At 37.0% G+C, this 27,972-nt stretch overlaps 1 protein-coding gene across 5 annotated transcripts in view; it reads right to left on the reverse strand.

Annotated features, from left to right (window-relative positions):
• Window positions 1–27,654, reverse strand: part of Dmxl1 (Dmx like 1) — a 148,039-nt gene extending 120,385 nt beyond the window's left edge. For 3 of the 5 annotated variants that reach the window (XM_034517962.2, XM_076912661.1, XM_076912660.1), the window contains exons 1-5: window positions 27,094–27,652; window positions 18,334–18,459; window positions 14,764–14,835; window positions 5,567–5,645; window positions 3,324–3,456 (exon numbers count right to left, since the gene is read on the reverse strand). In XM_034517962.2, coding sequence (XP_034373853.1) covers window positions 3,324–3,456; window positions 5,567–5,645; window positions 14,764–14,835; window positions 18,334–18,459; window positions 27,094–27,180 — 497 coding nt within the window. In that variant the 5' untranslated portion in view covers window positions 27,181–27,652. Of the gene's footprint in view, window positions 1–3,323; window positions 3,457–5,566; window positions 5,646–14,763; window positions 14,836–18,333; window positions 18,460–27,093 lie in introns of all 5 variants that reach the window. The other 2 variants (XM_034517963.2, XM_076912662.1) reach the window with 2 other exon arrangements.
• Window positions 27,655–27,972: the final 318 nt, after the last annotated feature.

Genomic DNA, 27,972 nt, shown 5'->3' on the forward strand with positions numbered 1-27,972 from the left:
CCCAAAATAACCAGTTCTTTCCAAAGTAAACTCCAGCAATTTCTCATGATTACAGAATTCTGGGTAGCAGTTCACATTCACTTTCTCCCCGTCTGAGATGGGTCTTGCACTGCAGCTCAGGTTATGTTAAACACCAGGTTAAGCAGGCTTCCTGTTTCTACTACACAGCTGAAAGTACAGAGTACTACTAGTAACTCTAAAGGTTCACACGGGGTTTTGTTGTTGCTGCTGAGAAATTTTGTTTTGTTTTTTCCCTTTTTTTGGTATTTGGGATGAACTCAAGGGCCTGTATCTGCTAAGTACATGCTTTACTAGAGACTTTCTCCTCATACTTAACTTTTAGAATATTCCAAAAAAAAAAAAAAAGTAATTGCTAAGAAAAACTTTAAATATAGATTTCTAAGTCATGCAAATGCAGAAATTTCTAGCATTCAAAAGGCAGAATTAAGAATACTGCAACCAACTTTGAAACCAACTTGGCCTACACTGTGACTACTTCAGGTAAGCCAGGGCTGTAATGGTGAGGACCTGTCTAAAAAACCATTTATAAAATGTTTCCTAAGAATCACACAAATAATAACTGTTAAAAACAAAACAAACAAACAATAAACCTTCTATCTGTCTTTTATGCGGATGTAGGGATTCCAAATTCAGTTCCTCATACATGCATAGTAAACATTTACTCAGCTTAGCCATCTCCCCAGCTTGTTCACTCATCTGGTTAATCCTGGGGTATTCCTAAACTAAATTATAAAACTGTGCCATGAGCAGTTGTGCATGCCTGTAGTCCCAGCACTGTTGGCTTACAGGTAATTTGCTCCTCCCAGGAACCTAGCATTGGCTTATGTCATCACCCACTATTATTATTGCCACCCCCAGGTGTGGTCTACAGAACTGCTCTTCACCCCAGCTCCCTCCCCTCTCCCTCCTTTCTGTCCTTCTGTCTGCCCCTTCTCTGCCCTCATGGCTCTGCTCCCATTTGTCTGCCTCTGCCCCTTCTCCAGGTCCTCACTCCTCTCCCTTCTCCCAAATAAACTTCCCTTATACCAGGTCTAAGACTTGGAGTGATTTCTCAAGGCCAGCTATGTTCCCCTCCCACTGCTGCATTGTATTTCATAGCAAGCACTTGGGAGACTGAGGCAGTAGGGTTGTGAGTTTGGGGCCAGCATATCAAGGCCCTTGCCTTTTCTTAAAACAACAACTACTCTTTTTAAAAGCAAAGCAAAAATCAGTATTCCTATTCAATCTCTCCTAAGTTTACTGATTCCTTCACAGTAAACAATAAATACCAAGCCACCTGGGCATGATGTTTGAGTAATAATGGCTCCCATAGGTCATGTTTGACTACTTGGTCACTAGTTGGTGGAACTGACTGTGAAGGATTAGGAGGTGTGATCTTTTATAAATTGCCTTGGTCATGGTGTTTTGTCACAGCAACAGAAAAGTAACTAGGACAGCAGCAAAGTTAATACTTCCAGCTACTGAGGAGACTGAGGCTGGAGGATCACTTTAGTAAACAAGATCAGCCTGAGCAACAGCAAGATATTTCTCTTTTCCCCAAGTGACCTCATGGTGATGTATAAACAATCCCCTTCTATCACTCTGCGCCCTGCTCGTATCACTCTAGCCACAAGTTAAACTCTCAGACACAGGGAACTTGTCCTTGATGACACTCATTTCTTTCAGCTTGGTTCTCTAATGTGACCTTCAGTTCTCTTTCACTTACCTTGCTTACTTTTGTCTTCAAAATTCTTATTCATCTAAAAAATGTCTTAAGAGGTGTTTTAAGCAAATCATTAATAAGGACTGTGGTCAAAACTGAACTTTGACGTGTTCTCTAGTCATCCTAAGTTTCTGTTCTCAGGCTTTTCTACTTGCTTAAAATAAGAAACTGTATCAAATCAATAGTTATCATGCCTATTCTAAGTTACTGTTGCATTCTCTGAACTTAACAGTCTTCCCTCCCTTCTTACAAATGCACAAAGTATATTTTATGTTCTCAGTTTATTTCATGGAAACCTTTGGATACACCTATAGGAAAGGATAAGCAACCCTCTCTACAATAACTTAAAAGCAAATGGCAAAACAAAGGCATGGTAGCCAGAACAGCTGAAAATTCATATCTTGATCTACAAATATGAGGCAGAGAGAGCACAAAAGTAAAGCCCAGTCTTTTAAAAAAATTATTAATAAAAAATTCTAGTCTCCCTCCATATATTAACATGTTTATACCTATGACACCTCTTCTGCAAATTTAGTATATAGGTCTGTCTTTTGTGTGTGTGTGTGTGTGTGTGTGTATGTATATATATATATATATATATATATATATATATATATATATATATAAATTATCATTTGGTACCTGATAACACTCTACTATCACTTCATATAAAATGGAGTAAGAAGAAATCCATTTATCATCCTGTTATTTCAGTTTACCTGTCTAACACTGAACTTCCCCTAACTGTACAATGCAACATTCAAATAATTTTACAGACACCTGGAACATGATATACAACCAACAAATATCTGTTGAATGGCAGAAACCTGAAAATGCTAATCAAACTATACAAAATTTAAACCTAGGTGGTATTTAAAAATTCCTAGAAAAAATATTAATAATTTAGTGTTCTTATCAACAATTCATCTTTTACTTTGAACACTCACTATTAATAAACATTACTCCTATGTTTCTTTCTGAACACTTCACATTTTTTATTTAGAAATAAGTTAATTGCTTCTTAAAATGTCCATTAGTTATATATACTGCAACTTTTAAGTCTCTCTTCATCTTCATAACTCACCACTGTGTAACTAGTGATCTATTCTTTTTTAACTAATCTTACTTTTAAAAGAAGGTGTTAACTCCAGAACTGTACCTATTTCCCCTCAATATTTTATTTATTAGAGAAATGTTTTATTTGGATAGTCAAACCTATTAATTTTCCCTCTTTCACTTTATAGCTTTGGTGTCATATTTAGAAATCTATTTCCCTACTTTCAAATACCATTTTTCTTAGCCAACAACAACATGACATAAATGACAAATGGGTGTGTGGACAACTTAAAAGACTCAGTCCTCTTCTTCCACATGGGTTCAGGGACTGACTTAGGTTGTCAGCCTTAGTAGCAAGCATCTATGGAGTAAGCCATTTCACTGACAACTTATGTACTTAATGTAACCTTTGGCCCTAATCTCTGTTCACAGTGACTAGACTAAAAAACTCATATATATATATACCCAACTTATAAAATAAAAAAAAATAAAATAAAAAATAAAGGACAGGTTTACCAGTTAAACTGTCTAGTCAATTACTTACTTGCAATGCCAAATGCACATCCAATCTCCGAAGTTTAGATCCGTTTTATCTGGATTTTCATCTTCAGTTTGCTTTCTTGAGTTAATATTACACCAAAGCTGCAGACAGCTGGAACCAGTTAAAAGACGATTACCTAAAGAAATATACATATATATGAATAGAATTTATTGTATGTTGTTAACACTGAGTTGAGATATATACTATTATATATGTCTTAAGAGATGTTTTAAGCAAATCATTAATAAGGAATGTGGTCAAAACTGAACTTTGACGTGTTCTCTAGTCATCCTAAGTAATAATTTCTTAGAATATTATAAATTATAATAGAGTACCTAAAAAGAAACTGCAATCTAAATGAATTTGCTTCCAAGTCTAAAGACTTGAGTTCTATTCCCAGAATATTCATGATGGAAAGATAGAACCAACTTTTTCAAGCTGTCCTCTGAACCCCATATATGAACCAGAGCAAGTATACACCCATACATACCTACACATAAATAAGAAATGTAATCTTGATAAAGACATATATGTATTAAAACAAAAGAATAATAATTTAAGAGCTTGGATCTGTCAATATCCTACTACTACAGGAGAGAATGATCCTATGAATCTGTACCCTTCTCTTGAGGATTATAAACAGACAATGGTACCTGGGGTAGGGGCCAATGAGAAACTACCAAGCCTGACTATCTACAGGTTTTCATTCCTGAGAGAGAAAAGATACTTTATTGTGTGTTATAGTCACTGGGAGAGAGCCCATACTCTTGAAAATAACCTCTCACTCAGTATGTTGTATAAAACCCTAATAAAATGCAATGAAGAAGGAAAGAGAGGGGAGGGGAGGGGAGGGGAGGGGAGGGGAGGGGAGGGGAGGGGAGGGGAGGGGAGAAAGGAAGGAAGGAAGGAAGGAAGGAAGGAAGGAAGGAAGGAAGGAAGGAAGGAAAAGGGGAAGAAAAAAGGAAGGAAGGGAGGAAGAAGGGAGAAGGAAGAAGGAAAGAAGGTGGGAATAAAGTAGGGAGGGAAGAGTGGGAGAAAAAAGAGTAGAAAAAGAGGGGATTGTGAAGAAAGTGAAAGAAATAAAAAAAATGAGAAAAAAGTGTTAGTCTAGAAAAAAGCACAAACTTTAGGACAGAAATTTAGAAATCCTTGTATCTAACTCATTTACTTAGCCATGCAAATTGGATCGAGTTGGACAATCTTTGAACTTTAGTTTTCTTATAAATTCAGAGCTTTTTAGAGCTGTAAGGACTAACTGTAACTTGTACAAAGTCTGTACAAGGACCCCTACAAAATAATCTTAGAAGAATGGAATGTGGTTGTCTTATCTCTTGACTACCTGGACTCTACCTTCCTTTGAACAGAGAATGAAACAAACAAACAAAGATCCTCTGGTAAGGAAAGGCCAGGCTTTAGGGGGTATTTGTAGCTTAAACTTTCACTTTCAAATTTTAACAGCCATGTAATTACACTACTCTGCTGTACAGACCACATGAGAGACAGACCACATGATGAAGAAAGATAATATACTACAAAATTAGCCAAAGGTCCATGTAAGCAAATTCTTGGATCCTCTACATGCTACTTAGAGTAATAATACACAGATAAGAAACAGGCATCCTCACCAAACCCTACAGCAATTCAGACCCATAACACAAGCAGGAAAATTAGTGTTGCTTTATGCTATAAAATATTTATTTTTATTTTGTATGTGTATTTCTGTCTGCATGTATGTCTGTGCACATCCTTTAAAATGATGTTACAGATGATTGTGAGCCACTATGTGGGTGCTGGAATAGAACTGGGATCATCTGGAAAAACAACCAGTTCTCTTAACTGGTAGCCATCTCTCCAGCCTCTCTAGTGCCAAGTCATGTATTTTTTTTAATGCAAATACATAGCATAATACAAAATACTGTCTCAGAATTAATTTTATCTATTCTACACTAATTGTTAAAAAAAATCTATCAAAAAGTCAGATCAATGAAATCTTGTCAATGAAATCTTATTTTCCAGAGAGAGAAGTATCTTTTCCCAAAAGTAATAAGTATTCTGTGTATCATTTATCATGTTCTATCATTTACTAGAGCTTTTATTTGTCATCATTTCAATATAAATTATAAAAGGGCACAATTTGTTTTATTTATTTTTGTATTCACCACTGTCTCATAGATAAAATACAGAAGAATAATAAAATTAATTAGTTAAATGACATTTGTTCCAGTTATTCTTGTTAATTTCCTTACCTGCAGGATCCCAGGTTATATTATGTGCTATTGAGTCCAGAAAAAATTGGCCACTTTTCTGCCACTGACTATAAAATTCCTAAAACCAGAAAAAAAAAATCACTTAACTAATTATGATTAGCAATTTTAAATTAAATGAATATGTTCACATTTGCTGTGCTCATAATACGGTAGTTGTTTTTAGGAAAAAAAAAACAGGAGAAATATGAGTTACATCACTACTTCCCAACCTGTGGGTCACAACCATCAGAAAACACACATTTCAGACTGTCTTAGGAACTAAGACACTGCTCAGTACCATAACTACAGCTATGAAGTAGCAACAAAAATGATTTTATGGATAGGGGTCACTACAACATAAAGAAGTATATTAAAAATTCACGGCATTAGGAAGCTTGAGAACCACTGAATTAGATAATAAAGATTATTATTATAAAGAAAACTATTCAGACTGCTGCTGGCATCTAAAAGTCTATTCTTAGCATAAACAACTAATAAACATATATTTTATACCAAACATTGCTTACATTATTTGTATTTTATTAAAAAGGCTAAAGTTTAACTTTAAGTGTGTGTGTGTAACGATCAACTAATTTAAATATCCTTCTCAATCATCTCTAAGATACATTATTTCTTTAATATAAGACTTTTTTACTCTTTCAACAATCTTTTATTTGAACCTACAAATCAATTTTTTAAAAATGTGTCACTAAATACACATTGAGAATTCCTGCAAATTGTCCTCTGGGCTCCACAGGTGGACTCTTCCCAGTTAAATAAATGTAATAAAGACTTTAAAAGTACAGTTTAGTACTGTCAATTATTTAATGCAGCAATAAAGGCCTCTAATACTGGATAAACTAGATAACCCATAGATGCTACCAGGAATCAAGAGAAAATTTTGGAAGCTCTTCATGAAACTGAATGCTAATGAGTGCCCAGTACAATGGCACTGACTTGTAAAGCCAGCCCTTGGGAGGCCAAGACAAGACAATTGAGAGTGCAGAGCTAATCTGGACTCATAGTAAGTTCTGTGCTTGTCTTGTGCTATGTGGCAAGATTCTGTTTCCAAAAAGCAATAAAGTGTGAGGGGGACGGGATAGAGAAAAGGTAATTTATAAGATAGTATTGACTCAAAAGCAATCTCAAAATTCATCAGAAATTATATAAGGGTATTTCTACCATTAAAACACCACTGAATTCTCTACATTTCTGATCTTTAATATATCACCCTTATAACAACTCTATTAAGAATGAACAAATCAAAAACACCAAGAGGAGGCTGGATTCCCAGGAGCTCTAACACGCCAAGGATCTTAGGTTAGTAGGCAATGACACCCCCACCCCCAAACAGGGAGTAATTAGGACCCAGGAACTCCCTGACAGCCAATGGTGTGGGACTCTTATGGTCTGCACCAGTGCCCAAAGCAGTCATAGGGTGCCATCTCTTCACCCAGTCCCAAAAGCCAGAGAAGGCTGGACTCCCAGGAACTCTAACATGCACAGGTACATAGGATAGATAATAGGATCACATAATCACAGGATCTCAGGAGGCGGGGCACACCACGATTTCAATATCCCAGAAGCATCCTGACTCCCAAAAACTATCACACCCAGGATCTCAGGATCACAGAGAAAGCTGGACTCTGAGGAGTTCTGACACAACCAAGGCAACGGGACAGACAAGCTGTAGAGAGAGACAGTAAAGTAGCACTAGAGGTAACCAGATGGCAAAAGGCAAGCTCAAGAACATAAACAACAGAAACCAAGATTACTTGGCATCATCAGAACCTAGTTTTCCCACCATAGCAAGTTCTGAATACTCCATGACACAAGAAAAGCAAGAGTCAGATTTAAAATCACTTTTCATAATAATGATAAAGGACTTTAAGAAGGATGTAAATAACTCCTTCAAAAAAATATAAGTAAACAGGTAGAAGCTGTTAAAAAGGAAACACAAAAATCCCTTCAAGAATTACAAGAAAACACAACCAAACAGGAGAAGGAATTGAACAAAACGATTCAGAACATAAAAATGGAAGTAGAAACAATAAAGAAATCACAAGGGGAGACACCCAAGAGATAGAAAACCTAGGAAAGATATCAGGAGTCATGGATGTAAGAATAAACAACAGAACACAAGAGATAGAAGAGAGAGTCTCAGGTGCAGAAGATACCATAGAAAACATTGACACAACTGTCAAAGAAAATGCAAAATGCAAAAAGCTCCTAACCCAAAACATCCAGGAAATCCAGGATACAATGAGAAGGCCAAACCCAAGGATAATAGGTACGGAAGAGATTGAAGATTCCCAACTTAAAGATCCAGTAATATCTTCAACAAAATTATAGAAGAAAACTTCCCTAACCTAAAGAAAGAGATGCCTATGAACATAAAGAAGCCTATAGAACTCCAAATAGACTAGACCAGAAAAGAAATTCCTCCCGTCACATAATCATCAAAACACCAAATGCACAAAACAAACAAAGAATACTAAAAGCAATAAGGGAAAAAGGTCAAGTAACTTATAAAGGAAGACATATCAGAATTATACCAGACTTCTCACCGAAGACTATAAAAGCAGATGTCACACAGACCCTAACAGAACACAAATGCCAGCCCAGGCGACTATACCCAGCAAAACTCTCAATTACCATAGATGGAGAAACCAATATATTCCACAACAAAACCAAATTTACACAGTATCTTTCCATAAATCCAGCCCTACAAAGGATAATAGAGGGAAAACTCCAATACAAGGAAGAAAATTATACCCTAGAAAAAGCCAAAGAGTAATCCAACAAACCAAAAAGAAGATACCCACACAAATGTAATTCGACCTCTAATAACAAAAATAACAGGAAGCAACAATCACGTCTCCTTAATATCTCTTAACATTGATGGACTCAATTCCCCAATAAAAAGGCATAGACTAATGGACTGGATAATTTAAAAAGACCCAACATTTAGCTGCATACAGGAAACGCACCTCAGTGACAAAGACAGACAAAATACCCCAGAATAAAAGGCTGGAAAACAATTTTCCAAGCAAATGGTCCCAAGAAACAAGCTGAAGTAGCCATTCTGGTATCGAATAAAATCGACTTTCAACCAAAATTATCAAGAAAGATAACTTCACATTTCATATTCATCAAAGGAAAAATCAACCAAGATGAAATCTCAATTATGAACATCTATGCTCCAGATGCAAGGGCACCCACAATCATAAAAGAAACTTTACTAAAGCTCAAAGCACACATTGCACCTCACACAATAATAGTGGGAGACTTCAACACCCCACTCTCAGCAATGGACAGATCATAGTAACAGTAACTAAACAGAGACACTGTGAAACTAACAGAAGTTATGAACCAAATGGATTTAGCAGACATATATAAAACATAGATATTAGAATATTTCATCCAAAAACAAAAGAATATACCTTCTTCTCAACACCTCATGATACCTTCTCCAAAACTGACCATGTAATTGGTCACAAAACAGGCCTCAACAGATACAAGAAGACGAAATAGTCCCTTGCATCCTATCAGATCACCACAGAATAAGGCTGGTCTTCAATAATGATAAAATCAATGGAAAACCTACATATACATGGAAACTCAACAACACTTGACTCAGTGGTAACTTGGTCAGGAAAGAAATAAAGAAAAAAAATTAAAGACATGTTTAGAATTTAATGAAAATGAAGACACATCGTAACAAAATTTGTGGGACACAATGAAAGCAGTGCTAAGAGAAAAACTCATACCTCTAAGTGCCATCAAAAAGAAACTGGAGAGAGCTTACACTAGCAGCTTGACAGCACACATGAAAGCTCTAAAACTAAAAGAAGCAAATGCACCCAAAAGTAGATGGCAGGAAATAATCAAACTCAGGGTTGAAATCAACCAAGTAGAAACTATACAAAGAATCAACAAAACCAGGAGCTGGTTCTTTGAGAAAAATCAACAAGACACATTAACCCTTAGCCAGACTAACCAGAAGGCACAGAGACAGTATCAAAATTAATGAAATCAGAACTGAAAATGGAGACATAACAACAGAAACTGAGGAAATTAAAAAAAAAATCATCAGATCCTACCACAAAAGCCTATACTCAACAAAAATGGAAAATCTGGATGTAATGAACAATTTTATAGACAAATACCAGGTACCAAAGTTAAATCAGAATCGCATAAACTATCTAAATAGTTAATATAATATAATCCCTGAAGAAATAGCAGTAGTCATTAAAAGTCTCCCCACCAAAAAAAGGCCAGGACCAGATGGTTTTTGTACAGAATTCTATCGGACCTTCAAAGGAAACCTACTAATTCTCTTCAAAGTCTTCCACAAAATAAAAACAGAAGGAACACTACCCGATTGATTCTATGAAGCCACAATTACACTCATACCTAAGCCACACAAAGACCCAACAATGAAAAAGAAGTTCAGACCAATCTCCTTTATGAATATCGATACAAAAATACTCAATAAAATTCTCACAAATCGAATCCAAGAACACATCAAAACAATCACCCACCATGATCAAGTAGGCTTTATCCCAGGAATGCAGGGATGGTTCAATATACAGAAATCCATCAACATAATCTACTCTATAAACAAACTCAAAGAAAAAAAAACCACATGATCATCTCACTAGATGCTGAAAAAGCATTTGACAAAATTCAACATCCCTTCATGGTAAAGTCTTGGAAAGATCAGGAATTCAAGGCCCATACCTAAACATAGTAAAAGCAATATACAGCAAGCCAGTAGCCAACATCAAACTAAATGGAGAGACACTTGAAGCAATCCCACTAAGATCAGGGACTAGACAAGGCTGCCCAATCTCTCCCTATCTATTCAATATAGTACTGGAGACCTAGCCAGAGCAATTAGACAACAAAAGGAAGTCAAAGGGATACAAATAGGAAAGGAAGAAGTCAAATTTTCACTATTTGCAGATGATATGATAGTATACTTAAGTGACCCTAAAACTTTCACCAGAAAACTCCTAAACCTGATAAACAACTTCAGCAAAGTGGCTGGATATAAAATCAACTCAAACAAATCAGTAGCCGTCCTCTACTTAAAGGATAAAAAAAGGCTGAAAAAGAAATTAGGGAAAAAACGCCGTTCAAAATAGTCAAATAAAATAAAATATCTTGGAGTGAATCTAACCAAGCAAGTGAAAGATCTGTATGACAAGAACTTCAAGTCTCTGAAGAAAGAAATTGAAGAAGATCTCAGAAGATGGAAAGATCTCCCATGCTCCTGGATTGGCAGGATTAATATAGTAAAAATGGCCATCTTGCCAAAAGCAATCTACAGATTCAATGCAATCCCCATCAAAATTCCAAATCAATTCTTCATAGAGATAGAAAGAGCAATTTGCAAATTCATTTGGAATAACAAAAATCCAGGATAGCGAGAACTATTCTCAACAATAAAAGAACTTCTGGGGGAATCACCTCCCTGACCTCAAGCTGTACTACAGAGCAATAGGATAAAACTGCATGGTATTCATACAGAGACAGTCAGGAAGATCAACGGAAGATCCAGAAATAAACCCACACACTTATGGTCACTTGATCTTTGACAAAGGAGCTAAAACTGTACAGTGGAAACAAAACAGTATTTTCAACAAATGGTGCTGGTTCAACTGAAGGTCAGAATGTAGAAAAATGCAAATCGATACATTCTTATCTCCTTTTACAAAGCTCAAGTCCAAGTGGATAAAGGACCTTCACATAAAACCAGATACACCGAAACTAATAGAAAAGAAAGTGAGGAAAAGCCTCAAACAACTGGGCACAGGGGGAAAGTTCCTGAACAGAACACCAATGGCTTATGCCCTAAGATCAACAATGGACAAATGGGACCTCATAAAATTGCAAAGCTTCTGTAAGGCAAAGGACACTGTCAACAGGACAAAACAACAACCAACAGATTGAGAAAAGATCTTTACCAATCCTACATCCAATAGAGGGCTAATATCCAATATATACAAAGAACTCAAGAAATTATACTCCAGACAATCAAATAACCCTATTAAAAATGGGGTACAGAGCTAAACAAAGAATTCTCAACTGAGGAAACTCAAATGGCTGAGAAGCACCTAAAGAAATGTTCAACATCCTTAGTCATCAGGGAAATGCAAATCAAAACCACCCTGAGATTCCACCTCACACCAGGCCAAGTTCAAAAACTCAGATGCAGATGCTGGTGAGGATGTGGAGAAAGAGGAACACTCCTCCACTGTTGGTGGGATTGCAACTGGTACAACCATTCTGGAAATCAGTCTGGCAGTTCCTCAGAAAACTGGACATAGCATTACCTGAGGATCCAGCTATACCACTCCTGAGCATATATACCCAGAAGATGCTCCAACATATAACAAGGATATATGCTCCACTATGTTCATAGCAGCCTTATTTATAATAGCCAGAAGCTAGAAACAACCCAGATGTCCTTCAACAGAGGAATGGATACAGAAAATGTGGTACATTTACACAATAAAATACTACTCAGCTATTAAAAACAATGAATTGGAAAAACTTTTTGGTAAATGGATGGAACTAGAAAATATCATCCTGAGTGAGGTAACCCAATCACAAAAGAACACACATGGTATGCACTCACTGATAATTGGATATTAGCCCAAAAGCTCACAATATCCAAGATACAACTCACAGACCACATGAAGCTTATGAAGAAGGGAGACCAAAGTGTGGGTGTTTTGGCCCTTCTTAGAATGAGTAACAAAATACCCAAGGGAGCAAATATGGACACAAAGTGTGGGACAGAAACTGAAGGAGGGCCGTCCAGAGACTGCTCCACCTGTATCTATCCCTCGTGCAGTCACCAAAGGTAGATACTGATGTGGATGCCAGGAAGTGCATGCTGACAGGAGCCTAATATAGCTCCTTAGAGGTCTGCCAGAGCTTGAAATATACAGAGGCAGATGCTCACAGCTAATCATTGAGCTGATCATGGTGTTCCCAATGGAGGAGTGAGAGAGAAGACTGAAGGAGCTGAAAGGGTTTGTGACCCCATGAGGAGAGGAACAATACAAACCAACCAGAGCTCCCAGGGTCTAAACCACCAGCCTGGGAGCACATAGGGAGGGACTGATAGCCCCAGCTGATATGTAGGGGAGGATGACCTTGTCAGGCATAGGTCGGTGAGGAAGTCCTTGATCCAGTGAAGGCTGGACGCCCCTGTATGGGGGAAATCATGGGTGGGGAGGTGGGAGTGGGAGGATGGATGGGAGCATATCCTCATAAGCAGGAGGATGGGGGATGGGATGGGGGTTCCTGAGTGTGGGGGGGATGGGAAAAGGGGATTACATCTGAAATATAAATAAAATATCCCCAAAAAAAGAACTCCCCCCAAAAAAGTATGGCATATATAGCTTGATCATGTTAACCCTTTTTGTCCTTCGAATACTTTTATTCCTGCCCATGGTGTTAAAGCTTGTCTTTAACAACATCAACATGTTGGCAACCAAAGTACATGCCTTGAAACTGAAAATGGACCCCCAGACAGAGTCATTAAATTAACAGACTGGCAAGCCAAGGATGGGTAAGATTCTTTACAGAGTGTTATCAACCTTAGACAGACATGCATTGCTTTTGATAATGCATATTCCATGAGGGATAAGGAAGGCACTCTTGTCAGAATGACCTAAGACAGGCTCAGTCTTGTTAATGAAATAAAAAAAAAGGGGGGGGGGGGAGGCAGAGAGCCTTTGGGGCTGCATGGCAAGAATCTGAGATGGGCCAAGGACAAGGAAATGGGCCTCAGGGAGGAATCTGCCATCAGGCTAGAATAGGAAGTAATCTCAGGCAGGAGTCTAAATTTTAGGCTAGAACAAAGAAGTAGGCTTCAGACATGGAAATGACTTTGGGCTAGGACAGGGAAGTTGGCTCAGATATTCTGGTCATCCTGATAAACCCTTAGAAACAATGATCTCAGGAGTGTTCACAGAATTTTGTTTATTGCCTTGCTTGTTCTTTGACTATTTGTGTTTACTGTCTTGCTTGTTCCTTGACTATTTTCATTTACTGTATTGCTAGTTCCTCAACCTAGAACTGACCTTAATACTTGCATGTAATTAAAATGGTATAAAAGCAAAAAGGAGGGGGGATGGAACAGGAGTTTTCTAGGGAGGGGAAATGGGGAAAGGGGATGGGATCTGAAGTGTAAATAAATAAAATATCCAATAAAAAAATGAACAAATTCTAGTCAATTTCAGAGCTGAGCAAAAAAGGTCATAAGATGGTCTCTATTAAAACCACAAAGGATCCCAGTGTGGTGGCACAAGTCTTTAATCTCAGCACTCCTGAGGCAGAGCAGACCGATCTCTGAGTTCCAGCCCAGCCTAGTCTACCGAGTGAGTTCCAGGACAACCAGGGCTAAACAGAGAAACCCTATCTTGAAAAAACAAACAAACAAACAAATAAACAAAACCAAGTTCACAGAAGTAAAAGCAACAAAAACAGACATGAATCCTACAATTTTGAATCTTATCCCTTTACTTCCCTATGCTGATGCTTTCATGTGGCTTAGGAATCACTGATTTAATCTTCACAGTGACTACAAAGACATGGAAAAGAATACGACTTGTCTGTTATATTCAAGAGTATTAAAACACATGAAATCTAAGTACATACTCCCAATATTTATAAACTATTAGTTAACAAACCTTCTAATTTCTTATATACTTTCCTTATAAAGAACAGCATTTATTCTTCTGACAGCAACTATATTATAATAAAAGCAAAAAACAAAGCACTAGAAATGTTTTAATACTGAAAACAAATCATGTAACTATAAGAACAATAAACATATGAGAGATAGAAAACTTAAGAGTGGTGTATAGACCAAATAATAAGGTGCCACTCAGGCTAACCACTGGTGTCTGACAGTAGCAATAAAGTAACTTCCAAACTTTAAGTTATTGATACTTTATTATCAAATAAAAATGTTAGAAACACTTTATATTTTGTTGACAAAATTTAGTCTAATGAAATTCTAATAAAAATTTTAATTATATTTTAATATGAAAATTGAACTTAACATGTATCTTCAATTATAGTCCATAACTTATACTAGTTAAAAGTATGGTCATGTTGATTCTTTTATACTAGACCTATCTCAATTCCTAAAAGAAAAACAATAAATTACTGACCAAATTTTTCTTTTTTTTCGGCAGATTGACTGGTTCAAAAACAGAGATAACGTTTCCATAGGATGCTGCAATCTTTTAAAAAGAAAAACAAATATACATAGATTAAAATACTTATAGATCAAAAGAACAAATGAAATAACTATTGTAGGTACATTTAAAACATGCAAATACATGATTTCGCCTATTGGTACTTAAGAATGTCAATTGGAAGAATCACATGGTATTAGAATCCCAGTACTGCTACGTTTTTTATATATACTCAGAGGCTTCTCTATCTGCATTTATAATAAATATAACATTATCTTTTGAATAATTCTATGGTCAAGAAATGAAAAGAACAACAAAATATTTAGCATGTAATAAATCATATATACTATGTCAACTATTTTCCTCATAGAGGAAGCATGCAAATACAATCTTTGCCAAATATAAAGTCTGATATGATTTTAAAATGAGTTTTAAGGTTATGTATCTTTGGAGTTCATAATTCTCCCAACAAATAATTTAACTTCATAAAAATAAAACAAGACTTATTCTTTATAAACACAATGAGTACAATTCTTAACATTTTATGTTTTTTAAATTTCTTCCTTTTTATTTTTTTATTTGTGGAGGGCAGGAATACATAATCTCAACGCAGGTCTCTGTGCAAGTATCCTGCAAATGAGCTACATATTTAATTCCTTCTTAAATTTACTGTTTAAGTCAGCAACTACAATAGCTTGAATGAACCTATCAAAATATCAGAAATCAACTAGACATAATGGCATAAACCTGTCATCCCAGAATTTAGAAGGAAGGGAAAAGAATCACAGATCAGCCTCAGATACACAGTTAAGAGCCTATCTCAAAAACAAAACAAAAATTAAACCAGACAGATAACAAATAAGTAAATAAGTAAATAAGTAAGTAAATAAATAAATAAATAAATAAATAAGGCAGGCAGCTGGATATGATGAAGGCAGACTGATCTCTGTAAATTCAAGGCCAATCTGGTCTACATAGATCTAAGCCAACCAGATTTAAAAAAAAAAAAGTAGAGATAAAAGAATAATATATTCTAATGGAGAGAAAGAGATGAGGATATTACATATCAAAAATTCAAAACAAGTTAAATGAACTGAGTTTATAGAATAAACAAATCAGGTGCACTGTGTTAAACTAGGAAATACTGGGCTCTAAGTATGAGTTGGTTTTGAAAATGTAATTAAGTATTCATTCAATTTTAAAATGAAGGCATATTATAAACACAGTTATAAAGAATAAAAGAAACAACACATATTTACAGGTGACTCATGAACAACTTAGCTAGAAGTGTTCCTTGTAACAGAATGATGAACACAAGACTAAAAGATAGGTCTGAACCATATTATACAATGATTCATGCCAGTGTGAACAATTTAAATTTTTCCAAGATAATAAGAAGTTAAGAATGTTTTAAAACTGAAAAACAACAAGAAATATACAAGTACAGTTTCTCAGAATAGTTTGGTGGTTATACAAAGAGAAAAATGTTAATGGTAAATGTTGCTGATGTCAAGTGGTGTTTTCTTTCTTAAAGACAGTCAGAAGTACCTTAGCACCAAACCCTAAAAATTTTCTTCCTGATACTTTAATAGACCTATTTACCTATCCTTAAGCAACCCCGTGTCCCCCTATTCCTAGGAGGCCACCAGATGGATGTCAAACTTAGTCCAGAAAAAAATGGGCTCAGCATACTATAGCACAGAACTCCTGAACTCAAGAAACTCAACTGCTTAGGTCTCCAGAGTAGCTGGGACTACAGATACGTGCCATCCTGCCTGGCTTCCTGATACTTGAAGAAAGAAAACTTATCTTTTATTAGTTTGATTATAAAACCAAATTACTTCCTCCTAACCTAGATAATTGTAAAATTTAGTGAATTTTCAGGAAAAGCTTTTGATGGACACTATCACATTTCCAACATTATTTAGCTCTATGAATCTGAATGATATTTATGTAAGATTTTACTAGTAACAAAAGATTACAGAACTACAGAGCAAGGAGAACAAACACTAAAACCATGTGGGAGGGGGACCCTCACAGTTTTAGAATCCTAAAAAGAAGAACATCCTAAAAACAAGAGACAGATATATGAGAGATATATGCAACTATATTGAAAAGAAGAGCTGTAAGATGACAAAAGACAATGGAAGTACAACAAATAGATAAAGACTGAACTAGAAACACCTTTTATCAAAAGTATCACAAAGTACCTAACATAGTGACTTGTGCTTTAATTCCAGCATTAAGGAGGCAAAGGCAGACAAGACAGAGTGAGCTCAAGGCCACCTGGTCTACAAAGTAAGTTCCAAGTTAGGCAGATCCTGTTTAAAAACAAATAGGCCGAATCAGCTGTACTTACTTGATGCTATTTTAAGGTATGTATGTTGCCTAGTATGAATCCTAGCAGGATACACCACACAGATATAGTTAAACTAGTCAACAAGAACTATGCTGCTTTGTATTTGCTGTTCTTTTTTTTCTTTTCTTTTTTGAATTATTATTTATTCAATTTACTCTCTTTACTTTTCATATACAAAGTCCTGACATTTTAAATTTCATATTTTAGTTTATGTATCCTTTCTATGTTTTCCAGAAGTTACTAGAATATCTACCTACAAATAATGATTACCAAATGATTTGTCTTTTGAAAATAATGCTATTTATTTCCATTTTAAGGAAGCTAACGCCTCAGGAGGTTTTAGTTTTGTATTAATTTTGTATTCTAATGCCAAAACAATAAGCTTTAGGTATATTTATAGATAATAAGTATTATGTTTCTATCTCAATTAATAAAGATTATTCTACATCTTAAAATCACACCAAAAACCGGAGTTCCTAACTGGGAATGATGGTTTATGACTATAACCTCAGCATTCAAGAGGCAGACAGAAGGACTGCAGTAAGTTCATGGCCAGCCCAGGCTGCACTGTGATTTCTTTCTTTCTTTCTTTTTTTTTTTTGGTTTTTTCGAGACAGGGTTTCTCTGTGTAGCCCTGGCTGTCCTGGAACTCACTCTGTAGACCAGGCTGGCCTCAAACTCAGAAATCCGCCTGCCTCTGCCTCCCAAGTGCTGGGATTAAAGGGGTACGCTACCACCGCCCAGCTGCACTGTGATTTCTAGGACAAGCTAGGTTACAGTGTGACATTGTCTCAAAAATCAAAACTAGGTGAAGAGATGGCTCAGCAATTAAGAGTACTTTTGTAAAGGACCTAGGTCTGCTTCCCAGAATCCAGGTCAGGTAGCTCACAACTACCTGTGAAGTACAGGGCCTGGTGATCCAATCCTTCTTCTAGCATCCATGGTTGCACCCGGCCCCCACCCCTACAGAGTCTGCATAAATACACTCAGGCATACACAAAAAATAAATATTTTAAAACAACAACAAATCACTACCAGAATTCCTGACATTCTCCAAAATTCATCTTGGAAAGTCAAAGAAATGCATAGCTTTGTTTTTGGAAAGTAGGTCTTAACTGAATAAGAGATATATACTTCAGAGATTATTGTGACAAAAATCTGCATGTTACCACAAGATTACAAACCTTGCCTTGTTGCATTGAACAGTCTACACATCCCACTTGAATATTTCCATGTTTAGCGCCTGGGATGATCTGTAATCTTTCAAAATTACTTCCCAGTATTACGATGTCACATCCAGATGCATAGGCCTAAAATGGTAAAATAAAAATGATAGACATTTCAAAAAATATGTACAAAATTAGTATTACACATTGTTTAAAACATATATATTTTAACCGCTTCTGAAACAGCCTTTGTTAGAACTATTTTCTTTCCTTCCTATATATAACTAAACTACAAATCAACCCCATCTGAAATCCATCATATACATTTCTTTCATCTTCATTGAATGTCCTCATCCCTGTTTATAACAAAATCATCTATCTCTTCTCCTATTATTAACAATCCAATTACTTAAATCCCTGTCTCTGTTTTCAAACCAAAAAATGACTTCTAAAGATGTTTACTAAATCAAGTTATAATCACTGCTTAAATTTTAGTTTCCTACTATACTTGCAATAAAGCCCCCAACTCCTTCCTTATCATGACAGTACCCTATGTGATTATCCTTCCATAAATCCATCTCAAGCACTTCTGCCTGTTTCCTTCCCTCATCTTTCACTGCTCTTCCTTCTGTTCTTTTTTTCCATGTAAAATCAAACATTTCTAACATTATACAATCCAAAGAGTCACTAATATAAATGCTCTATCTTTTAGGGCCACCTGACCTGCTGAGTCTTTAGAGCAGTTGATTCCATCCCAGGCTCTCTTTTTCTTACTTGTTCTCATGTACTTACTCCTGCCTACCTCTCTAGTTGCTTGGGAATGCAATGACAAAGGATATCAGAAATAAAGAACTAGGCTACAGTTTTAAATATAAAAACCAGGGTCAGGTGGTGGTGACACATGCATTTAATCCCAGCACTTGGGAGGCAGAGGCAGAATCTCTATGAGTTCGAGGCTAGCCTGATCAACATAGTGAGTTCCAGGCCAGTCAGGACTATATAAAAAGACCTTGACTCAAAAATTAACTAATTAATTACAGGAGGAACAGCTAATCTGACTAGAGATTTCTACTCTAAGGCTTTAGGAATAAGGAGTAGATAAATATTAAGATCTTTTCCACAAAAGCAGGAGTTGAGAAGTTGTTTGAATAAATCTGTCAAAGTATTTGGATGAAAGAGAGAAAGCACTTAGGATTCCTACTGTACAAATTTCGAATAGCATAGATATACCTCAAGTTTAAAAAGGCAGCTCTACAGGAAAACTGGCAAAAGACTAGAGACATTTATTAAAACTCCTGAAGAGGTCACAATTAACTTGCCTTCTGTTCTGGCAGGGTTAAACTGTAGATACGCATGACTGCTTTCAAGGACATAGGTTGAAAGGATATTTCATTGAGGTAGTAGAGATAAAGACAAATGAAGAGATCTGAAAACTATTTAGGAGGTTGACTCTACAGGACTTGAAAAACAGTTGGAGGAGGTGCTGATGATTCTACCAAGTCTCAGGTTTTGAAAAACAGCTAAGGCTGGGTGGCGGTGACACATGCCTTTAGTCCCAGCACTTGAAAAGAAGCAGGTAGATCTCTGAGTCTGAGGCCAGTCTGGTTTACGGACTGAATTCCAGGACAGGCAGAAACCCTGTCTCAAAAAACAAAGAAAAAAAAAAAGGAAAAGAGAAAGGAAAGGGAAAAAGGAAAAAAAGGAAAAAAAGGAAAAAAAGGAAGGAAGGAAGAAAGGAAGGAAGGAAGGAAGGAAGACAGGAAGACAGGAAGACAGGAAGACAGGTAGAACTTGCAACTATTCTCAAAAATAATGATATAGGGAAACAAACAAAACAAGGTGGGAAGGAATGGTTGTAAGATGCACCAATAGGGGAAACTGAGTTTAAACAATGAATTTGAGTATTTGTGAAACCTGAAAAATCCAAGGACCATTTAAATTTATCAGTTTGGAATTCTAAGACAGGTTTCTTACCACTGCAGGTAATATACTCAGGAAGTGAATATAGAATGGAAGACCAAGGCTGAATTATCACCCTGAAAGAACACTTACAAAGAACACTGAGAATGAGTAGAAGAAAGAGAAGAAGAAGAGGAAAAGGGGGAAAAAGTGAGTTATAACTAAACTAAGGAAAACAAGAGAACAGTGAACTCACAAATGCAAAGAAAAAGCAACACAGAGAAGACATATCGTTAACTCTGGTGTGGTTATGACAACTAAGAAGACATGGTCTACCAGAAAATATTGTTTTTTAAGATTAAAGTTTTAAGCATGGCTTAGAAATTTCAAGAATAAGAGGTGGATAATAAAGAACCAAGGTTCCACCCAGAACTTGAAAAGATAAAATCAGGAACACAGGGAAAAGAGTTTAACCTGGGACACTTAGAAGAGAGTACATCACTCATTGTATAGAGACAAAAATAAAAAATAATAATAAAATAAGAACTCCAGGTGGATGTTTATATGAGTAACAGAATAGAATGCTGGGGTGAGCGGTTTCAGAACCTGAGATAAAACAAATGAACAGATGAGTGGGAGGATTCCTGAGAAGCTTTTTGGTCCTATATAAGGCAAGCATGATTGCATTTTCCAGTTTTATTTATATTACCTAGGAGTGCTCATGAGCCAAGAGCAGAGGAACAAACAGGAACAAAGAAAAGATGAAGTGTACTGGATTTGGTTAGATTCAAGAAAACAAGAAGGTTCAAGAAAGTTGAAAAAAAATGTTGACAAGAAGTATTCTTAAATTAACTCATGTCAAATTACCTAAATTATAAGATGTAAATATGTAAAAATAACCATGCTAAATAATAAGGACAAGGTTGAAGGTCTGGTTTTCACATTCTTTAGCACAAAATTGGTATGAATTCCACAATCAGAAGTCAACTGCTAGGTAATATAAGAGCAGAGAGAGTAATCAGAGGTAGTGCGTGCCCTTGCATGCAAGAAGCCCTGGTTTCATTCTCCAGCATTAATCTTGCTCACACACATATACATCTACTTTATAAGTTCTAGTCCCAAAATAAATGCATGTTCATTTCTCAAAGTAAAAGCACATTAATTCTGTTGCTGTTTTACAAAATTTGTGGAAAGTGGAAACAATGCCATGTTTAATATTTTTGTTTTGTACTTTTTAAGACTTATATATTGTTTTGTAAGAGATAGTTTCTCTATATAGCCCTGCAACTCACTCTATAGACCAGACTGGCCTTGAACTCAGTAATCCATCTGTCTCTACCTCCCAAGTGCTTTGGTTAAAGTGCTCCTGGGTTGTTTTTCCTATTTTTTTTTTTTTTTGAGTATATAAACATATTCTAACAGAGGAATAGGTAATATAAATTAAGTATTATGTGAAAGTAACTTAAAGTAGTTTTACAAATATTTAAAATCAATTCTCTAGAATTTACATTGCCTGTTTGGGGTGATAAAAATGAAAGTATACCATAAGAAAAGAGCCTATGAAATGGACCGTGAGCCAGGCCTGCCAGTATAATTCCTTAGTCATTCCAGTAAGGCTCAGGAGGAATATAAATCCAAGGACAGCCTTTGCTATGTCAACTAGATGATAGCCTGGGCTACATAATAAGATCTTGTTTCAAAGATAATGATAAAAAAAAAAAAACAGTTCAAGGCCAGCCTGGTCTACACAGTGAGTTCCAGACAGCCAGGGCTATAGAGAGAGAGACCCTGTCTTAATAAACAAAAATTTAAACACTAGTTTTATAGACTTGTCTGAAATAAATTTATTTACAAAAATTCACAAATGGTGCTTTGATCATAATATGGAAGGTTACCAAATGTAGCTCAGTGATAAATGGATATTCAACATTGCCTCTGGCCCTGGGTTCAATTCCTAGCACTACAAACAAATAACAGCAACAACACTGTGTTGGGTAATCAAATTCAGTGTCACAAAAGATTTGTATATTACAATTGGTATACCAACTATTTGTTAGATCTATAACTAAGCCAGGAGAATGGTATATATAATAATCCCAGCACTTGGGTAGCTGAGGTTAGAGGTCAGCCTGTGCTATACAGCAAAGTCCTGTTTCAAAAAGGAAAACAAACAAACAAACTCCCAAATACTCTTCCTAACCAATGAAGGTCCTCAGCTGAAAGCCTTCCCAATAGGCACAGGTAACATTAAGTTACTAACTCTGAGAGTACACAGAATGCAATGTACAGGAAGAACTATGTCCTGTGCACTAGGAAGCTTCAACTCACAAGAACATTCAAACCTCCAAAGTCTGACAAGTAATCTGGAATATTCTAAATTTCAAAAATATATCCAAGGTTGTAAAAATCACTCTTCTAATTTGGAAACTGGTTTCTCTAAAATGCTTGGAGTTCATTTTCATGAACTTTTTATTTTAATCAATCCTTAACAGGTAAATGCCCCCCAAAATTTCTTTCTTAGGATATGTTCTGGTTAAATGACTCAATTTTGATTATGTTGTAATCAATATTTATTATCTCTTTTTTAAACATAATATTGACAATTAGTATTATTTTAATGATTTTTATTAAGTGTACTTATTCCTAAAAATCACAATAACTGATTAAAAATAAAACAAAACTTTAAAACAAAGCCCCACTTAAGTTATTTATAATGACATTATAGGTACCAGGAAGTTTTTTCTTCCTTCAGATAGGTACAAAACAAACTTTCCCCTTCTATAACCTACCACGCACAAACACTAATACAACCTTACACAAACACAGAGGCCATTCATAAAACATTTCTACCTTCCCAATACAGCAATTATACTGCCATTGATAAAGCATCCCTAAAATGAAACAAAGAATGATTTACCATCACAGAAAGTTGGGGGAAGAAAACACTTATTTAATCTCCCTACCCAAACCCCCATAGAACGATAGCTGCAGTTTTCAATTTATAACCTGGATCCCCTTTGCTATGAGCACTGTGTTTGTCTGTTATTAAAGAAAGCCTGAAGCTATAACATATTTGTTTTCCCTCGATAGAGTAAGAAAATCCTAAATATTAGCACAATCTTTCTGTCTCTTAAAAATTAACCTCCTTGAATCAGCAAGATAGCTAAGAGAGTAAAGGTACTTGCTACCAAACCTGATGATCTAAATTCAATCCCCAGAACTGAGTTCAATCAGTGGACAAAGAGACCAATCTCCCACAAACTGTCCTTACGTGTACCACATATATACATAAGTAAAATGAAACAAAATTTTAAAAACTTAAACTAAAACTTAAACCTAAAAACTTTAAAAACTTACACTTTAAAAACTTAAACTTCCTTCCCATTTCTTTTAAAACACACTGTCAGCACTAAGTATGGATGAATTAAAAAAGAAAAAGTATTATTTTTATTTTATGTCAGCATTCTACAGAAAATATTAGGACATCTAGATTCTAATTAATGGTGTCTCTTTTTAAAATCACCGTGACTTGTAAACTGAGCATTTTCTCCCTCCAAAAAACCAAAAACTATTAATAGACCAAGATTAGAACACAGTATCACCAAAAAAAAAAAAAAAAAAAAGGAAATGGGAAGCATGACTGTAACCAAGGGAAGGAGTTTTGGCTCTATGTACCCAGTGTCTCTTCTAATTCCTCACTTTATGTTGATGATAAAATGTGTAACAAATGAACTATGATAAAATTTCAAGAACTTTTAGTAGAAATATTTTATTGAGACTCAAATCTAAATTATTAAAGCAATTATTAACTGCACTGCAATAAGCTTCTGTACATCAACCACTATTTATAAAGTACTTTCTAATACAAAGTAACATGAATTAGATACAATGAATTATAACCTTAATTTAAGAGTTGACATTTTATATAATACTAGAGTTCCATTAAAAGATGATTAAAACAATTTTAGAAGTTAGAAGAAAATTTGCTCAAAAACAAAACAAAAAACTAATGACCTGTGGCCCCAGCTAGTCAGCAAATAGATGGTGTGTGTGTGTGTGTCAGGAGTCCTGGGCAGTGTGGCAAGGCCCTGCCTCAAATGAAAAAGTGAAAACAGTGTTGAGGATAGAGTTCAGTGATAGAAAGCTTCCATTGCATGTAAGCATGTGCAAGCAAGGCCTACTGGCTTGATCCTTGAGCAAAAGCAAGCAAACAAACAACAAAGCAACCTAATTATAAAGAACCATGCTTGAAACCAAACCAGGTTATGACTCAACTACTAAGTATCACTACTACCTCAGTAACTGCCTAGGTACTCACAATGAAGCCACTGAGGATACTCAAACAAGGCAAGTCTGCTTAATAAGGAAATAAACACACTTTGAAAGCAGGAGTCACATGGTCATTGCCCACTAGACACTTTCTAAGGGCAAATCCAAATGCCAGTGTGATGGCATTTGATGTAGTAAGAAAAAACTTGAATGTTTTGATATGCTAACCTATATTAGTAATTGTGCATTTTAAAACACAAAAATTGTCAAATTCAATTTGAAGTCTGTCAAAACTTTAAGCAGGAACCAGAGTCTTGTTCTCTGAAATCCTCCAACACAAGTGTTGCACTATTTGCAAATGTGTAAAGGGAAGAAGTGCAAACACAGGCTCATCTTTGGAGAAATCATGAAGCACCACAAAAAGATGAAAGAATCTTTCAAGGGGGTGGGGGCGCTGCAAAATCTCAAGTCCATACTTCTAGTATAGCTGCAACTGAAAGATTTTTATTCTTTGTACATTATGTATCATTAATGTTGCTCTTGGAAAAAAAAAAAAAAATCAAAAGCTAGGGGAGGACGGAACTTGGCAAAATGCTTGACTAGAATGCCAGAGACCTATGATTTGATCCTCAGGGCCTTCATTGACACACACACAAAAGAGATTAAAAACAAATCTCAAGGGAGAAACAACAGACTGTTCATAAACATGGAGAAAATGGGCAATTTCAAGACAACGAAATATAATTTGCACCCAATTATTCAGAAAAGTAAGGGCAAGAAACTTGCTGAAATGGAACTCCAGCTAACTGCAGGAGGAAAAAGCATGACTGTAATCTTTAAACTGTCGCCAAAATTAAAGGGATCTGGGATCTTTATACCAAACTAATGTAGTTATATATATGTTTAGAGATCTAATGTGTGGACAAATGTGTGTGTAACTTATTTGATTATCTGTTTATCTGGAAGCAACCTGCTTAGAAGAAGGTCATCACATCTTGCTTTAGGAAAAACTGACTTTAAAAACAGAAGTGGGCAACAAGTTACATTGCTAGTATACGGTTAGTACTTAACCCTTAGCTCCTGAAAACTAGCATGAAAGCAATTTGTGAAGGTTTTATAGACTAATGCATGTAGATATATAAATGGGCCGTCAATTTATTCATGCTTTGAACTACCCACACTGCCTTATGTACATTCAGAATAACTTTTTTAAAAGTTCTTAGCATTTGCCTTGGAGAGAGCTCTCATTAAGCTTAGGGCATGGCAGAAAATGACAATACATCATTATCCTATAATCTCTCACCAGGAAGACATCCAATGAAGCCTCATTGGCTGCACTTCCTTCCTTAAGGAGAGACAGCTATGTCCAGCTGTGAGTGACAAATGCTAAGCTCAATCTCCTCCCCTCACTTCCCCTGAGAATTTCAGACTAGGCAAACATCAAGAATTCGAATCTTGATAACTGCTAACATCACGTGCCACTCCATTGGGAAGCCACAGGCTAGCACAACTCTAAAAGTACAGTTTAAGCATGAAATGCCTAAAGCACGTTAAATGCTGAGTATCACTTATTCTAACAAAAGTCTGAGTCAGCCCCCCTCTCTCTCTCACACACACACAGACACACACACACAGACACAGACACACACACACATACACACACACACACACCAGAGAAATTAACATCTCTAAGCCTGGAGCATGTTAAGCTGTTTGTGTTTTAGTCATAAAAAAATAAATTTTACATTTAATTTAAAAAGTTGTAGTTAAACACATCAGCACTCTAAATATGTTCAGACTAGATAGAGGTCTGAAGTCCACTACTGACTTGTGACTTTCTGAGTTCAAGGCCAGCCTGGTCTACAGAGTGAGTTCCAGGACATCCAGGGTTATACAGAGAAACCTTGTTTCGAAAAACAAAACAAAACAAAAAGGAAGAAAGAAAAGAAAAAGAAAAAAAGAAAAGCTAAATTAAGGAAAATGTCATTAAACCCATAAGGCCAGAAACGTGAGACTATCTTTGTTCTAACATCTAGAAACAGAATACAAAAGAAAAGCAAGTCGCATTGGCTAAATCTTAACCTGCCCTTAGCAAACAGGAGATAGATATGCTGATGATACAACGGTGAAACCATCGAACACCCTCAAACAAAACTTTTCAGGGATTACAAGGCTGTTGCCTATGTAACTCAAAGGATGTTAGGAATGAATGGAGAATATTTTCCTTGCAAAGTTATTCACCGGTGAACTTTAAGGAAAATAAATTAGAAAGGCGCCGTTTTCATTATATTGTCATTTAAACTAGCTTAATAATCAGTAACTGTTTTAGGACACCCACTCTTTTAACTACAAAGACTTGACCTTAGAACCTTGACCTGAAAAAAAAAAAAAGAAGAAGAAAATCCGAACTATTTAATCTAAATTAATTCGACATTCCAGGCCTATGCAGCGGGAAAAATCAACACCGTCTCCCCGAACCCCCAATTCGTGATTCTTCTAACAGTTTGGAGGAACTACTATGGCTCCAAGGAGTCCGTCTAACATTTTTTCTTTTTAAGCCCGAAAAGGCGCTAACTGGAGCGGAGGCCGTGCGGCCTCTCCGGCCCTCACCGTGAAGCGCTGCTCGCCGACGCTGCCCACCGCGAAGCAGTGGTCGCCGGGGTTCACCGCGCCGGTCAGCACCTGGTGCAGGTTCATGGCGGCGTCCTAGTCCCGCAGCAGACGGCGCGGCCAGCTCATGCCCGTGCTCAGCCGTCTCCCTGCGCCTTCCCCTAGGGGCGGCGGCCGCTCCTCCGCGGCGGTGCCAGGCGCCCGAAGCCGCAGACGCTCGGTCGGAGCCCGCGGCTCATCCCGAGCCGGGCGGCCCAGGCCTGAGGGGGGCGGGCCGGGCAGCGAGTGCGACGCCGCGCTGCTCTGCACCTGTCACGACAGCCCAGGTAGAGCCCGGCGTCCGCTCACCGATCCGTCCCAGGCGCGGCCCTCGGGGACCGAGCTGTCCAGACGCTGCTCCCGAGCCGGGTCAGCGGGACGGACGCGCAGCCCGAGAGGCGCGGCAGCACGCGCTGCTCCTCACCAGACCGGCCCCAGCCCAGCCGCGGTCCCGCCGCCCTCAGGAGCTGCCACCGCTCACTAACGCGGCTCCGACCCTTGCGCCAAAGTATCGCGAGACTTCCTTCATGGCTCCAGAATGGCCAGCGGGGGACACACAGCCGCAACGCCTTTTCTAGTCGAGGGTTAGCCAATCCCGAGACGCGAACGTACCTAGCGCTCCACCCCTTCCTGAAGTGAAGCCAATCTCTTTGAGGCGTGTGGAGGAGCCCAGGCTCAGTTTCAGCCTAGCGTAAACAGTAAGAGCCAAGAGTTTCCTAAAAGTAACCCGGCTGTGCTTTGGCTAAGAGATCAACCTAACTGTTAGGACAGAAAGTTCAACAGGGAAGAGTTGCGGGACCCTTATTCCTAGAATGACTACAAGTCCCAAGATGCACTGGT

Source organism: Arvicanthis niloticus, chromosome 14 (genome assembly GCF_011762505.2).
Source record: "Arvicanthis niloticus isolate mArvNil1 chromosome 14, mArvNil1.pat.X, whole genome shotgun sequence".
In the NCBI taxonomy this organism is placed as follows: domain Eukaryota; kingdom Metazoa; phylum Chordata; class Mammalia; order Rodentia; family Muridae; genus Arvicanthis; species Arvicanthis niloticus.